Here is a 16,488-nt window from a genome sequence, read left to right as displayed (position 1 = left end):
TGTATTATCAGCAGCAGCTGTGTTCTCTGCAGGTTTGTAAATGAAATCAGGTCAGATTGGGTCAGCGTGAGATCTGATTTAATGTTGCGGTGATGATGGCAAAGATAAAGTCTGGGTTTAACATTTAAAAGTCAAACAGGTCAGTGAACACATCTGGAGAATTTCCGTCTTCCTGTTTGTAAACAGAACAGGATAAAAAAAACCCCACATCTGAATATTACAGTTACGTGTTTAGTACATGGATCACATTATATTCCAATATTTGTACTTATTCTGGATAAACATATTGGAATATTGGTTTATAAACATTATAGTGTAGCTACAAGTTTAGCTGTCCAAGCAAAGTTTTCTCAATCATCATAATTAGCCTGTGGTTGCATCCCAAATTGCATTTAAGCCTACAATACAGCAAAATGCTAATGTTTATTTATAAAAATGGGAGTTTGGGACACCATCTTCACCGTCACGATCATGTTTTAGTCTTAGCCACCTGTGAAACACTCGTCCTAAAGACCTACAGTTCAGTGTCAGTGTGGAGTTTAAAACGTGACCCACTTGTTGGAGGTGTAGAAATCAGCGTATGGATAAAAGATTAAATTTGAATAAACAAGTATGATGTAATGGCTGAATGTGATTGGCTGGTTTTTTATGGCCCCAGCCCAACTTTAGTCAGTGGGGGCATTATGCTTTCACTATGTCCATCCATCTGTCCATCCGGAACACTCACATACTTTTTCTGACTGTTAAAATTGACCCATGTGCACCAAATTTAAATTTTAAGTCTTTCTGGGCATGATCTAGCACGAGTTCGAATGGTGGCGAGATTGGCCTATATTTGACTGTGGGTGGTAAAAGAGAACAATTGGACTTGCTTGAAGATTCTTGAAGACGTTTCACCTCTCATGTCGATGACTCAACGACACCTTAGGATTGCTTTTCATCCATGAGAGGATAAATACCTGATACTCCCAATTAGTCAGACAGAACTGAAGAAGCCTTTCGGATGAGAGGTGAAACGTCTTCAAGAATCTTCCAGCAAGTTCAGTTGCTCTCTTTTACCACCCACAGTTTACTATGACGGCGGCACGGTGGTGTAGTGGTTAGCGCTGTCGCCTCACAGCAAGAAGGTCCGGGTTCGAGCCCCGTGGCCGGCGAGGGCCTTTCTGTGTGGAGTTTGCATGTTGTCCGCGTGGGTTTCCTCTGGGTGCTCCGGTTTCCCCCACAGTCCAAAGACATGCAGGTTAGGTTAACTGGTGACTCTAAATTGAGCGTAGGTGTGAATGTGAGTGTGAATGGTTGTCTGTGTCTATGTGTCAGCCCTGTGATGACCTGGCGACTTGTCCAGGGTGTACCCCGCCTTTCACCCGTAGTCAGCTGGGATAGGCTCCAGCTTGCCTGCGACCCTGTAGAACAGGATAAAGCGGCTACAGATAATGAGATGAGATGAGATGAGATGAGATGAGATGAATATCGATGCTCAGCTACCAAATGTGGTATGTAGGTTTGCCTTAGCAAGATCTTACCAGAGTTCGAACAGCAGTGAAATTGACTCACATTTGACCTACTTTAAACAAATGCAGTTTGTAGGTGTGCCTAGGGAACTCACATGACTTTTGGGGGCGTTGTAATCCATCTACACACCAAAGGTGATTCAAGATTCATGCAACTTTAAACTGGGTAATCTCATCTCATCTCATTATCTCTAGCTGCTTTATCCTGTTCTACAGGGTCGCAGGCAAGCTGGAGCCTATCCCAGCTGACTATGGGCGAAAGGCGGGGTACACCCTGGACAAGTCGCCAGGTCATCACAGGGCTGACACATAAACTGGGTCATAGATTTGAAAATTTTAACTTGCGTAACTTTTTAGTGCATCAATCTGGCTATAAATTTTCCACAAGCAACGATTAGATTCTCTCTCAAACTGCTCAGCCGAGGGTATCTGCGCTCCTTTGGACACATTTCTAGTCTTTTTATGATGTCATCATGTACTGTAAATCTGTATTAATGTCAGGTTTGGTGATAATTAAGTGTAGTCAGGTGTTAAGTATGTATTAATAGTGTGTGTGTGTGTGTGTGTGTGTGTGTGTTGAGAGAGACTGAGAGCCATAGTAATGCAGATCAGAACCTAAAACAAGCTTTATGAAAAACCACAGTTCCACAAACACTATACAATTTCATATTCTATTAACTTTCTATCGGATATTTAAAAAAACAATAATAATAAAACAAAAGCAAAATAATAAACATTCAACCAATGACATCTCAGTAAAACTGTCACATGATGCTCGCCAGCTTTAAAGTGGACTCAGAAGTTCAAAGGGTCTTTAAAAGGAATCAGAAAGGAGAGATTTAAAGAGTCATTGTTTAAATGATTCAACAAATTGATCACAGTCTTCATTTGGAGTCAAATACAAGAGGTTCAAAAGAGTCATTCAATGCAGAATCAGAGAATCAGACAGAGTCAGAAAAAAGATTCACTACTCTGTGAATCAACGAATGAGCAATAGCTTTCAAGTGTACTTAAAAAAAATGTTCAAAGAATCATTTAGTGTCTAAACAATTCAGTGAATCTAAACTAGCTGAATCTAAATCACTACATTGGCTAAAGAGATTAAAGAGTCACTCAGTGTGCAACTGACTCAATGGATCAGCAGTAGTCCGAATGTTCCTCCTCTACATAATTTGCAGGAAAGAGTCCAACCTGTACACACACATACACACATTAAAACAACAAGTGACAAATGCAACTCTATATGAATCGTGTGTGTGTGTGTGTGTGTGTGTGTTAGTTACCCGGCCATAGACCTCTCCTTTCCACCAGCCATTGTGTGCTTTCTTGGAGATGATCTTCACCGTGTCCCCCTCTCTGAGAGACAGCTCGGTCCGATCCCGCGCTGAGAAATCGTAGCGCACTTTAGCTGTGCCAAAATATCGTTCACTCATTCCTACACACACACACACACACACAATGATAAACACATTCACATATGATGCATCATGTCCACCCAGGACATTTCACCACCACACCACCAGAGGGCACCCTCCCATAAATTCAAGGACTTGTCTTTTGTCATTCTCATTTCCTGTCTGTTAGATACATAAAGCACATGGACTCACAAGAACAGTGTGAAGCCTTGCAGTTTGTTCTCAATGATATTAGTTCTGAGTTGTTGTATCTTGCCTTGATGTCTGTGATCTGTGTGTATGGCCTTGAAGGCAGTGGGCGTGTACTGTCCTTGCCCGCCATGCAATGGAGTAGTAAGGCGTGTCCTTCCCTCCACTAGCCTGGGGTGGTGCCTTGAGCAAGCACTAACAACCCCCTGCTCCCCCTGGTCAGAGTTACAACTGAAGACTAGACTCAGCAGACTGCATGGAGACCGCCACCTAGCAGTTCAACGGGCAGGAAGATGGACCCAGCAAAGTGCTTGTGGAGCACGATCAGGGCACAGTGCAACATATAGAACACTGTTGGCCATCCACTGCATCCTGACCTCATTCCAGCTGTCTTGATTCTGTCTTGCCCCTGGACCCAGTTCGGTTGGGACGAGAGAATGAGGCTGACGTCTGCGCAACTCTCCCTCACTCAAATCCAAGTCATGTGCAAGTCATGACTTCAGATGCAACTAAATTGAAGTCATGGTCATCTTTGACCCCGAAAGACGAACATCATCATCATGGCCTTGAATTGTATCTTTGTTCTCTCTTTTGGAGAGACATGGCTAAAATCAGACAAGTGCTCACACTGTTCACGTGGATGACACCTAGACAAGCCTCACCTGGATGAGCGCTCACCTGGACGACAGCCATGTTTGATCAAATGATGTTTCTCAAGACCTACTCTGAGTTTGAAAGATAATTTGATTGCTCTGTCTGAAGAAAAGACACAAGTGACAGACTTTTCACTCTGAAATGGGGCAAACAGTCAGCTGCTGTTTTGACTTTTCACCCCCCTGCCACTGAAAGAAGGTGCAATGAGCTAGCACTGAAACCACTATTTCACAGGGTTTCAACAAAACACTACTAAGCTCACCCAACTGAGCTTGCATGTGATGATGATTCTTTGTTCCTCAACCAGCTTGTCCAACTGACCACCTGATCAGATCATCATTCCTCCCACACCACCCTGTTAGACTGAAAGCAGACCTGAGAGTGAAGTCGGACATGTTAGCCTTTCGCCCAAGGAAAAGGAACATCACAGGCAAGATGGCCGCGTCTATACTTTGTAGAAAATGGGCGTTTTCAAGTGAATTGCACCCGAAGACTTGAGAACACCATCTGAGGCCAAGTGAGCACCACAGTAAGAGAAAATGAGAACATGACCTGTTTGGTCTGGGGCTGGAGCAGTGATGGGTCAACCAGTTAAGGCTCTGGGTTACTGATCAGATTGTGGTGGGTCAAAAGCCTGAAGAATCTGATCAGTAACTCAGAGTCTTAACCTGTTGACCCACCACTGCTCCAGCCCCAGAATCATTATTTCAGTGGTGGGGTGTGTGAAAAGTCAAGACTTAATCAGTGGTTGACTGTTTGCCCCATTTCAAGGTGAGAAGTCTGTCACTTGTGTCTTTTCTTGACACAGAGTGATCAAATTATCTCTTGATCTCAGAGTAGGTTAGGGCTTTGAGCCCCAGAACCACCAAACCGCCACTGTTGGGTCCTTGGGAAAGGGAAAGATCTAACCCAAAGTGACCCCATGTGGAGGTGGGAGAAAGGTGTAGATACTCCTTTTTCACTCATCCTATTCAAGGGTTGTGGTAATGCTGCAGAGGCTCACTTTCACTCTCCTGGAATCTTGCTTGACCTTTCATTGTTTCATTCATTTTTATTCATTTGGATATTTCTGTATGCTCTATGGTGTTTAGCCTGTACCCAGCTTTTATGGCTGCTCTCTGGATCACCCAAGTGGTATTGTATGGCTTGAGACATTTCTCTGTTTGGCCCTGGAATGTTACCTGACATTAGATTTTGGACTGTGAACTGTATTAATAAAACCTCTCCATATGGATCCGAATCTTGTCCATGAGTCCTCAACGTTAAATAATTATTTGTATTCTGTTCTAGTTATACATGTATGCATGTGTGTGTGTGTGTGTGTGTGTTACCTCTGGAAGGCGCTTGTGTGTATCCATGTGAGTGTGAGGACGCAGTCTGCTCCGGATGCTTGTATGGAATCAGCAGACGAGTGTCCACGTCTTTAAAACACTCCTTCAGAGAGTTCTCCTGATAGTACTGAACCAATTCCTATCAGAGAGAGAGAAGGTTTGTAGAAGTCATCCTGGTGTCTAAATGATTCAGTGAATCATTCATTCATTCATTACATTGTCATAACTCAACAATGAGAGACAAAGTGAAGAGTCCACAAAGTGATTTGAAGAGTCTAAAAGACCCTGCAAATCAATGCTAGAGTCAAACTTCAAATGACTCAGTGAATCTTTTAATTGGCAATGCTCTTCATATGGAGTCAAAAATGATATATTTGAAGAGTCAAACAGTTTCTAGATGAATCATCAAATCATTAAATTGGTAATTGCCTCCATGTGGATTATAAATTGAGAGATTTAAAGAGTCATTTAGTATGTGAAGAGTCAGCAAGTGTCTAGTTATTAGTCAATCAGAAACCAGCGATGTTAAGAATAACACAGATTCTAAATGACTCAGTGGCTCGTTAAATCAACCAGTTTTCAGCTGGAGTCAGGATTAATGGATTTAACGAATGACTTTGTTAGTGTGTAAAAAATGTGTAGAATCTTTCAAAGAACTGGTTTCTGTTGGAGTTAGAAGCGAGTGATTCCCACAGTTAAGTGGTGTTTAAATGACTCTGTGAATACATGAATCATCAATAATCTAAAACCAAGAGATTTGAAGGGTCATTCTGTGTGTAAAGCTCTCAGTGAATCACTGAGTCGGATTCAGAATTACTGAACTGGCTGTAGTGTTCAGAAGAGTCAGAACTGGTGGCAGATTCACTCAATTTGTACATGATTCAGTGAATCACTATTTGGACGTACACTTCTAATTTAACCTCATGGCTGATATGTTACACGGTGCAGTGCAGGGGAATTATGGGAAATGGGGAAACTGATCTAAAACACACACACACACACAGTTTTAATCATTTACAAGGTTAAATGAGTGCAGTAGAGCAGGGACAAGAAGAAAGAGTGCACACAACACATAGTCCCCTAGGAAGGGAAGTAGTGTTTACTTACAATAAGCCCTTTAAAGGCTTTTTTATCATTGATTCTGTAGAGACCTTCAGCCAGCGTGATCTTAATGTGGCGAATGTCCATGTTAAACCTGAGAGACATGACAAAAGAGGCGAGAGAGAGTGTGTATTTTCAGACTGGTATAAAAAGAAACAGAAATCTACGTGTGTGTGTGTGTGTGTGTGTGTGTGTGTGTGTGTGTGTGTGTGTGTGTTACTTGACACTGATGGCGAACTCTCCTCCATCCTTTTGCCGAATCAGGAATGTACCATCAGATCGAGACATTAGGAGACTCTTGGCTTCAGAACGGTCCATGTTACCTGCAAACCTGACACACACACACACACACACACACACACACACACACACACACACACACACACACACACACACACACACACAGCTGCTTTACCATAGTGGGGGTTAGATATGATAAGATTACATACAGTATGATAACAGATAACCTGGTGTGTGTGTGTGTGTGTGTGTGTGTGTGTGTGTGTGTGTGTGTGTGTGTGTGTCTTTTACCAGAGGAATCCTGTGAGGTCAGGAGGTGGTCTCTGAGAACACAGAAAAAAACATCAATATTATAAACTCTCCTTGACATCTAAATGATTCAGTGATTCACTGAATCATTAACCATTGAATTGTTTATAGTCTTAAGCTGGAATCACAAAAGATTCAAAGAGTTAGTAAGTGTGTTATTGACTCACTGAATCACTGAATGGGCCATAGTCTTTGGTTAGAGTCACAATTAAGAGACTCAAAGAGTCAACAAATGTGTTAATGATTCATTGAATCACTGAATTGGTCATATCTTTTATGTGGAGACAGAACTGAGGGTCAAAATGATTGAGTCGATCATTAATTTGACCTTTGACCTCGAAAAAGATGGTTGACTCACTGGTAAGAAGGGTTGCACTTTACTGCAGGGGAACCAGCCAACCTCACTTACTGTCAGATTCCTGCCCTAAAACACACACACACACACACACACACACACACACACACACACACACACACACACACACATTTGTGGAATGTTTCCTGTTTTCTCTGCACTGTATTTGAGAGAATAAAGCATTTTCTTTCATGTTTGAGACATGAAGTGCATGTGAGACACGGCGTGTCAGTGTGGGAACCAGGTCTGTACAGACTTGTGGTTGAACCTGAGAGCTCATGCAGCTAAAACCCACAGTGTTTTACTTCAAGCAAAGACATGTATTTGTGGACACTGACAGTAACAGCTCCTCTCATCAGGCTAATCTTGTCACATCTGCATAATATCTGTTACAGTGTCTTGCAAAAGTATTCATCCCCCTTGGTGTTTGTCCTGTTTTGTCGCATTACAAGCTGGAATTAAAATGTTTTTTGGAGGGTTAGCACCATTTGATTTACACAACATGCCGACCACTTTAAAGGTGCACATTGTTGTTTTATTGCGACACAAACAATAATTAAAATAAAAAAAAAACAGAAATCTGGAGTGTGCATAGGTATTCACCCCCTTTCACATGTAACCCCTAAATAAGAGCTGCTCCAACCAATTCACTTCATAAGTCACATAATTAGTTGATTAAGATCCACTTGTGTGCAATCAAAGTGTCACATGATCTGTCACATGATGTCTGTATAAATCACCCTGTTCTGGAAGGACCCTGACTCTGCAACACGACTAAGCAAGCAACATGAAAACCAAGGAGCCTCCAAACAGGTCAGAGACAAAGCTGTAGAGTATAGATCAGGGTTGGGTTATAAAAAATATCCCAAACTTTGAATATCCCACAGAGCTCCATTAAATCCATTATAGCAAAATGGAAAGAATATGGCACCACTACAAACCTGACAAGAGAAGGCCCCGCCCACCAAAACTCACAGACTGGGCAAGGAGGGCATTAATCAGAGATACAGTATAACAAAAACACCAAAGATAACACTGAAGGAGCTGCAAAGATCCACAGCGGAGACGGGAGTATCTGTCCATAGGACCACTTTAAGCCATACACTCCACAGAGTGGGCGGGGCTTTATGGAAGAGTGACCAGAAAAAAGTCATTGCTTTAAAGAAAATCACGTTTGGAGTTTGCCCAACAGCATGTGGCAGACTCCCCAAACACATGGAAGAAGATTCTCTGGTCAGATGAGACTAAAATTGATCTTTTTGGCCATCATGGGAAACGCTATGTGTGGCGCAAACCCAACACCCTGAGAACACCATTCCTACAGTGAAGCATGGTGGTGGCAGCATCATGCTGTGGGGATGTTTTTCATCTCCAGGGACAGGAAAGCTGGTCAGGCCTGAAAGAAAGATGGCTGGCATTAAATACAGGGCAATTCTGGAGGAAAACCTGTTTGAGTCGGTCAGAGGTTTGAGACTAGGACAAAGGCTCATGTTCCAGCAGGACAATGACCCTAAACATACTGCTAAAGCTACACTGGAGTGGTTTAAAGGGAAACATTTAAATGTCTTGGAATGGCCGAGTCAAAGCCCAGACCTCAATCCAATTGAGAATCTGTGGCATAACTTGAAGATTGCTGTACACCAACGCAACCCATCTAACTTGAAGGAGTTGGAGCAGTTTTGCCTTGAGGAATGGGCCTTGAGGCCAGTTTTGCCTTGAGGATGTGCTAAGCTAATAGAGACATACCCCAAGAGACTTGCAGCTGTAACTGCAGCAAAACGTAGCTCTACAAAGTATTGACTTTTTTTTTTGGGTGGGGGGGGTGAATACCTATGCACACTCCAGATTTCTGTTTTCATCTCTCATCTCATTATCTGTAGCCGCTTTATCCTGTTCTACAGGGTCGCAGGCGAGCTGGAGCCTATCCCAGCTGACTACGGGCGAAAGGCGGGGTTCACCCTGGACAAGTCGCCAGGTCATCACAGGGCTGACACATAGACACAGACAACCATTCACACTCACATTCACACCTACGGTCAATTTAGAGTCACCAGTTAACCTAACCTGCATGTCTTTGGACTGTGGGGGAAACCGGAGCACCCGGAGGAAACCCACGCGGACACGGGGAGAACATGCAAACTCCGCACAGAAAGGCCCTCGCCGGCCACGGGGCTCGAACCCGGACCTTCTTGCTGTGAGGCGACAGCGCTAACCACTACACCACCGTGATTTCTGTTTTTTTCATCTTAATTATTGTTTGTGTCACAATAAAACAACAATTTGCATCTTTAAAGTGGTCGGCATGTTGTGTAAATCAAATGGTGCTAACCCTCCAAAAATCCATTTTAATTCCAGCTTGTAATGCGACAAAACAGGACAAACACCAAGGGGGGTGAATACTTTTGCAAGACACTGTAAACTTCACTTGCAAGTAAGAATGTTAATGGTGAAAAATGCTAACAGCAACTTTACTATCAAATACACTGAGCCTAGTTTGTTGCTTATCATGAACTGCAGATAAAATTTTCATATCACAGTCAGAACTGAGAAGTTCAAAGAGTCACTCAGTGCTTATATGACTCAATGAATCAGTGAAGTGACCACCAACTGAATTCAGAGAGTCAGTGTCTAAATGACTCAGAGAATCATTGAATTAGCCATAGACTTCACATTGAATTAGATTTAAGAGATTCAAAGAGTCGTTCAGTGCACTCACTGAATCACTGAACTGTAGTGGGTTTCCCAAAAGCCTCTTAACGCTAAGAGCATCTTAACTAAGAGAGAGAGAGTGTTCATTGTCTTGCTCGTGCTACCATTTAACGATGATTTTTGTGCTATGATGCTTTTGGGAAAGTCAGCACTGGTGAGTTTTCATTGACATGCAAACTGAAAGATTTGAAGTGTTACTTAATATCTAGTTGATTCATTGAATCACTGAATTGACCCTAATCTTCTGTTGGAGTCAGAGTGAAGAGGTTCAAAGAGTAACTTAATGTCAAAATGATTCATTGACTCATTGAATTGGCCCTAGTCTGTAGCTGAAGGAGTCACTAAGGCCCTGTCCACATGGCAACGGATTCAGGTGAATCCGATACAATTGTTTATCGTTTCGGCCTGGCGTCCACACGGCACCGCCGTTTTGGTGCCCCAAAACGCAATCTTTTGAGAACGGGTTCCAGAGTGGAAAGATCTGGCAACGGCGCCGTTGCGAAGTCGTCTGGATGAGTAGAACGGATTTGTTTACGATGATGTCACAACCACATGACTGTCAGTGCTTCACGCCGGGTAGAAGTGTAACGAACTCAATGCGAGTTGTCAACAAATCCTATAACTTGGTTCATGAAACGCGCTTACAAAATATTTTCACTGTGAATATTTATTGTGTAATGGTGCAAAGTGAGAGAGAGAGAGAGAGAGAGAGAGAGAGAGAGAATAGCCCTTAGGGCAGAGTCAATCTCGCCAGCAAAAATAGGGAAAAAAAGGAGCGATCTCACCTCTTCAGATGTTGGTTTAAGTCCTACAATACATTCCTCAAAAAGGGCGTAGAAGAACAAATTAATCCATCAACGTGTAGCATTCAATTTATTCCGGACCATTAAAGACGCCGCCTTCCGCGTAGAATCATACGTCATCCTCGCCGCCATATTGGATGGGTCAAAGCGGAGAATAAAGATGCCTCATTCATGTGCTGCGTTTAACTGTACCAACAGGTTTATCGTCCAAACGAGATCACATGGGATTACCTTTCACAGGTGAGACTGGAAAAATACTTTTCATTGTATTTGGTCATTATAATGTCATTTTACGAACAGATTTTTCTGACTTTGTGGCTAATATGAAGTCTCGCGCATAATAGTTTATGCGCATGCGTCCTTACTTCTTCTATTGTTCTGGTGTCTCCGAAGGGACCGTCTTACAGCGCCCCTAGAGGTGTGGCATGTGTATTGCATCGTTTTCAGCAAGCGTTGCGTTGCCATATGGACCTGATATTTTACTGATCGTTGCCCATGTGGACGCGATATTTTTTTAAATAACATCTCGTTGCCGTTGTCGTGTGGATGTAGCCTAAGTGTGTTAGTGACTCACTGAATCATAAATTAAATCTTCATATTTCAGACTCCAGCAGTTAAATGAAGCTCTGAAACTAGTGCAGGATCATCATGAGTGTAAGGTAACACTTACGTGAAAATGCTAAGGAATATAACCTTGAGGAAAAAAGTGCAGTTTATTATTATTTATGATGCATAAACTCTATTTTGGTTAATGGATTTAGAGCTAACATTAGCGAGCTAGGAATCTGCAAGCATTTAATGTTATCAGTTTACTTGATAGCTGGATGTTTTAACCAGTTTTCTGGACATTATAAATTAATATTATACAGATATTAAACAGTATTAGTACTTTATATTGATATGTATAATTTCTGTATTTGCAAGTTTTAAAATGTTAAACATATTATTTTAGTACATTCTAAATACTTCTCATAATTGTTTATAACACAACCTGTTTCTAGACAACAAAATGTATTCGCTTAAAATGAGTAAAAATAAATTCACAGTAAGTTGGTTAGAAATTAACATAAATAAGTACAATGATTTACTTGCACTAGTGGATCATTTCTAATTATCTCAGGTATCTTTATTTATAAAGAAAACTGTTTTGTTAACCTTTTAAAAATGAATCTATTTTTTCCGTAAGGAACTGTAATGCAACGTTGATGAGATTTTGTTTTCAGGAAACACACTGTGTCGTAGATTTGTGCATACTGTACATAAAGTATTTTAACTTCACCAGAGGACAAGCTGTCCCGCAGTAAACCTCCCTCAGGAATCAGTGACCGTAAGAGGATGTTAAAGTGCTGAAATGCGGCTTTTTTTTTAATGAACCGAAACTAAAAAGCCGACCAGTTTCACTGCTGTTCTCAGATAAATCAGGCTCTGCGGTGAACAAAGCAGAACTCACTTCAGATTCCCAAAATGCTAACCGCTCACAGCGAAGTAAAGCTAATCGTCCCTGATGCTAACTGCTCTTGCTTAATTATTAATCATTATCATAACATTTGGGGCCCGTCCACACGAGTACATGGCCTCACCCTGTCGTTTTGAAAAAAATCTCCGTAAACATGGCGTCGTTTCCAGAAATATCTGCGTCCACACGGATTCACTGGAAACGACCCAAAACGCTGTAGTATATATGCCAGGCCTGTATGTGGCGCTGTGACGCCGCCACACCAATACACTAAAACCGGAAGAGAAGCCATGGAGCATGCGTATAAAGGTCACGCGCTGTTTACAAACAAGCTCATAACACGAGAAGAGGACGATCATGGCCAGCGCAACTCTGAGAGGAAGAGGAGAGTCTTTTGTGTGGACCGACAATGAAGTGGAACTTCTACTTCATGTCAAATTGGACGTTTCTGCAGTACGAGCACAAGCCTGTAGTCCGCCATTGTTGTTGTTATGACGTGTCTAGTGGCAGTGGCTGAGGTTAAAGGTTAGAGAGGCGGGGCTTATACTTCATCGTTTCTGAAAAAATCCGCATTCGCCGTCCAGACGACTCCGGGCTATCCGGCGTTTTAGGATTTTCCCACTCTGGGACCCGTTTTCAAAAAATACCGGTTTCACACCTCGAAAAAGTCAGATCCGTCTGGACGCGAGGCCAAAACGATAAAGTATTTATGCAGATTCGACAAAAACGTACTCGTGTGGACGGGCCCTTGTACTACAGTTATGCTCAAACATGCCAATTTCCAATAACTCAGTAATCATTCGACACTCAGCATCTACAAATGCACAAGACTGCAGTTAGTATGACGATGTTAGCTAAAATTAGCATGACAGCAGATAGTTTCTAAGTATGCCCTATTGTCTGTTGTCTTAACTTTTTAACATTACAACACTGAAGAACAAGAACAATTCAATCAACTCTGATTCTGGAAAAAAAGTAAAATTCGCTCATTAGTTCCCAGCAACGCACAGCAGAACGGGTTAGTACATGTCAGTAGGCTAACATATGCTAACCTGACAGGATTTCTGCGTAGCATTATAAGTGATATCTATAAATGTTTGTAATTTTCAACACTAACTAGCCGGTTACTGCTGAGAGTCAAAAGGAATGGAAATCTCCATTTTGTTTGAAATAACATCCTCGTCCTGAGCTAATATCTGCTACTAGCATTGGAAGCTAGTGTGTTTTTTTGCATTCGCTGTATGTTAGCTTGGATACTTGACTTTTAATTCACTGAGCATTGTGGTTTAATAACAAACAATGAACAATTGCTAACTAGCTAGCAGAGCAGTAAAGTTAGTTTAGCTATCCTGTGTCCTCTAAATAGGGAATACTGGAATATAGTCTTACATTTTTAATAATTTTTAACCATTACTATGTGACTGACTCCTCATTTCCACTTAGCATCATCATGCTAACTTTTACTTCCTGTTAGCAGCAATCCTTTCCTATCCATATTAGGTACAATTATTACATAAACTCAGTAATAAGTATCATGAGAAGGTAAAAGAGCGAAGCCCCACCTCCCACCACTGCAAGTCAACATCAGCACGTGTCAGCTCGATGACATCACCCACAGTGAGATGCAGTGGTTGGCCAAAAGCCACAGGGGGTGGGGGCACGCCATAGTAATCATGACACACCTCCATCTTAGGAAGACCTGGGAGTGAGAGTGAGAGAAGACAAAGCTGGTCATAAATGAATGACAATAATGCTAATGATAGCACATAATAGGTGATGGAACGCTAACCTGATAGGATTTCTCAGGGACATTTGTAAGTGATGTTTTCTAAATGTTGATAATCTTCAGTGCTAATGCGAACAGGCTAAAGTGCTACCCTGATTACTGACGGAAAACGATAGGTAGTATAGTCAGTGCTAATGCTAGCATGAATTCACAGATTTATTGGCTATTTTTTAAAGGAAGCTGTGTTCGATTGCAGCAGTGCCTTCTGGGTAATTTTCTCCTGAATTCTCCTTGGTATGTGCTGTGACAGAGTACGGTAACAGCTGTTAAAACTGCAGCAGGGCTTGTACCAGGAGGAAAGGGGGGAAAGGCTTGGAAATGGCAAGGGCTAGTGGACGAGGGCAGGTTATGGTGCGAGGGTTGGTCTGAGAAACGCTGATTAAAGTGAATGTGAGAGAACTCACCTGGTTTATTCTGTCTCTGAGTGGCAGGTCTCGACTTGCTCTAAAGGGAACACAAGCATGTTCATTAGTTTTGTTAGCTTTTGGAATCCCACAATGCACCGCAGTGGATTTATTCTCTCTGTGGTTCAGAAAATACCCATAATGCCAATACAGTGAATAGAGCATAGGGTTTTAAAAACAGATATACACTAAACCACGGAACTGTTAAAGGAAAGAAGATACGGACTGAATCATTTGATGGTGTACAGGGGGGTGTTTTCAAGACTGACCTTTTTCATAGTCACAGAGTTTTCTAGGGGAAAAAAACACACACACAGAAAAAAAAATCAGAAAAAGTTTTCTTATTTATTTTTAATAAACGACCACACACACAAACAAACCAAATCAGACCTGCATTGCGTCCACACACAGGAACTCGTCCGAGACACTCCTTATGGGCGGCCATTTTACAGCGGGTGCAGCGGTAACCCTGGTAGAAGATCCCTCTGATGGAGAAAGAACACACAAACTACACTTTTACACCTCCATACTTCATCAGGCTTTCTCTGTCGGCAAATCAAAGGATCTTTTTTGTTTTCATTTTCACATTTATGCTTCATACACGTGAGCAAGAAACAAGAGGCCAATTTCAGCAGCAAACAAAAAAAGTTGGGTTTTTTTTCAATTCAATGTAAATCGGGTATGACACAGTAAAGGGGCAAATCCAAACAGCTCCATCGGCTCAAAGGATTCCTCGGACCAGTCGTAGGGAGTGTATGGAGTGAAATTTCTTCAGTTAGAACCAAATTATCAAAACTTATAACTGTGATTTCATCTTATCCTGTCATATACAACCTCTCATTAAACGTGTATCAAGGAAAAATAAAGCTTGTAAGGAAGTATCAGAGATTGATGCTTCCTTTGCTGAGTGTACTGGTGAGTGGCCTAGTGGTTAGCGTGTCTGCCTCTCGATTGGGAGATCGCGAGTTCTACTTGCAGTTGGGTCATGCCAAAGGCCATCATAAAAATGGTGCCTTCTGGCAAGGCAGCTGCAATACAGGTGTGAATGAGGAGTCAAACTCTCGCGGTTACCCCGCTGTAACCCTAGCTATGTAATATAGGTGAGAGGCCAAGGGCTACGAAATGGAGATCGGCACCGCCAAATGTGCCATGAATGGTGTGGGAAGGACTTTGACTTTGCTGAGTGTGCACAGTTATTAACGGAGATGGTGCCAAACCAAGCATATAACATGTCTGACAAACAAACAATTTTCACACTAATTAGCGCGTTATTTAAATTGTGTTTGCTTTCTACACTTTATATAGCAACTACCATTTCTCAAAAATGCTAGACAGGTCACGCCCACAAGCAACAATATCAACACGATACACATGAGTGACTCATTTTGCTAACATATGTTAGAATTATTGCATTAGCCTAATATGCCCATTTATTAGTGTATTTACGGTAGACATTTTACTCTAGTAATTACAGTAATTTTATCAGGGCAAATGAATATAAAATACTCAACATTAGTATTATTTTAATTTCATATCCTCATATCACCCAGTCCTATGATATGTGATCCAATCATATCATCTCCTCTGTGAATGTCAATAAATTAAACTCCGAGATGGTTTCCAATGATTTACCTAAGCAACATCTGACAGGCTTTACAGGAAGTGGTGTCCTCAAAACAGTGCATTTGGAAGTCATGACCATTGGCCGTGCTGTTCTCTGGACACATGTTGGACCTGCAGAAGAACACATATGTCATATCAGCTGTCACGTACAAACGAAGGAGTCAAGGAGACTCAAATGCAAGAGTAAAGAACCTGCGACTGAATGCAGGATTACTCTAAAAGCTTTTACTACAATAATTAAATAGTAAAAATTGCATATTCACTAGCATTAGAATCAAACAAACTGAGCATGTATTAGCTCTTCTTGAAGTTATCTAGTCTGCTAGAGTCTATTTATGTAATTAAGAAGCAAAATTACAAAAAAAATTGATTAACGTGAAAATGGTGTGGCAGACACGTTACTCACAGAGCCATCTCGAACTGTTCTAGCCATTTCTTCTTCAGTTCACGTGTCTTGAAGTACAGATCGTATCCACCCTGACCATACGAATCCATCAGCAAGAAGGTATGTGTCCACTATACATACATAGGCCAAGACAGACACCCAGTGAGACAACATAATTGAAACAAATGCACAAATCACTCAGAAGAGAGTGAGAACA

At 41.7% G+C, this 16,488-nt stretch overlaps 1 protein-coding gene across 2 annotated transcripts in view; it reads right to left on the bottom strand.

Annotated features, from left to right (window-relative positions):
• Positions 1–2,119: 2,119 nt before the first annotated feature.
• The window catches only part of LOC132866497 (proto-oncogene vav-like), a 50,965-nt gene continuing 36,596 nt past the window's right edge, over positions 2,120–16,488 (bottom strand). The window contains exons 16-28 of one of the 2 annotated variants that reach the window (XM_060899303.1): positions 16,293–16,402; positions 15,896–15,997; positions 14,654–14,748; positions 14,533–14,555; positions 14,264–14,303; positions 13,636–13,772; positions 7,109–7,174; positions 6,733–6,764; positions 6,422–6,532; positions 6,208–6,295; positions 5,101–5,239; positions 2,795–2,946; positions 2,120–2,702 (exon numbers count right to left, since the gene is read on the bottom strand). In XM_060899303.1, coding sequence (XP_060755286.1) covers positions 2,649–2,702; positions 2,795–2,946; positions 5,101–5,239; positions 6,208–6,295; positions 6,422–6,532; positions 6,733–6,764; positions 7,109–7,174; positions 13,636–13,772; positions 14,264–14,303; positions 14,533–14,555; positions 14,654–14,748; positions 15,896–15,997; positions 16,293–16,402 — 1,149 coding nt within the window. In that variant the 3' untranslated portion in view covers positions 2,120–2,648. The remainder of the gene's footprint in view (positions 2,703–2,794; positions 2,947–5,100; positions 5,240–6,207; positions 6,296–6,421; positions 6,533–6,732; positions 6,765–7,108; positions 7,175–13,635; positions 13,773–14,263; positions 14,304–14,532; positions 14,556–14,653; positions 14,749–15,895; positions 15,998–16,292; positions 16,403–16,488) is intronic. The other variant, XM_060899304.1, reaches the window with a different exon arrangement.

The sequence above is a fragment of the Neoarius graeffei genome, chromosome 18 (genome assembly GCF_027579695.1).
Source record: "Neoarius graeffei isolate fNeoGra1 chromosome 18, fNeoGra1.pri, whole genome shotgun sequence".
NCBI classification, from domain to species: domain Eukaryota; kingdom Metazoa; phylum Chordata; class Actinopteri; order Siluriformes; family Ariidae; genus Neoarius; species Neoarius graeffei.
This window is presented reverse-complemented; position numbering and strand designations above follow the sequence as displayed.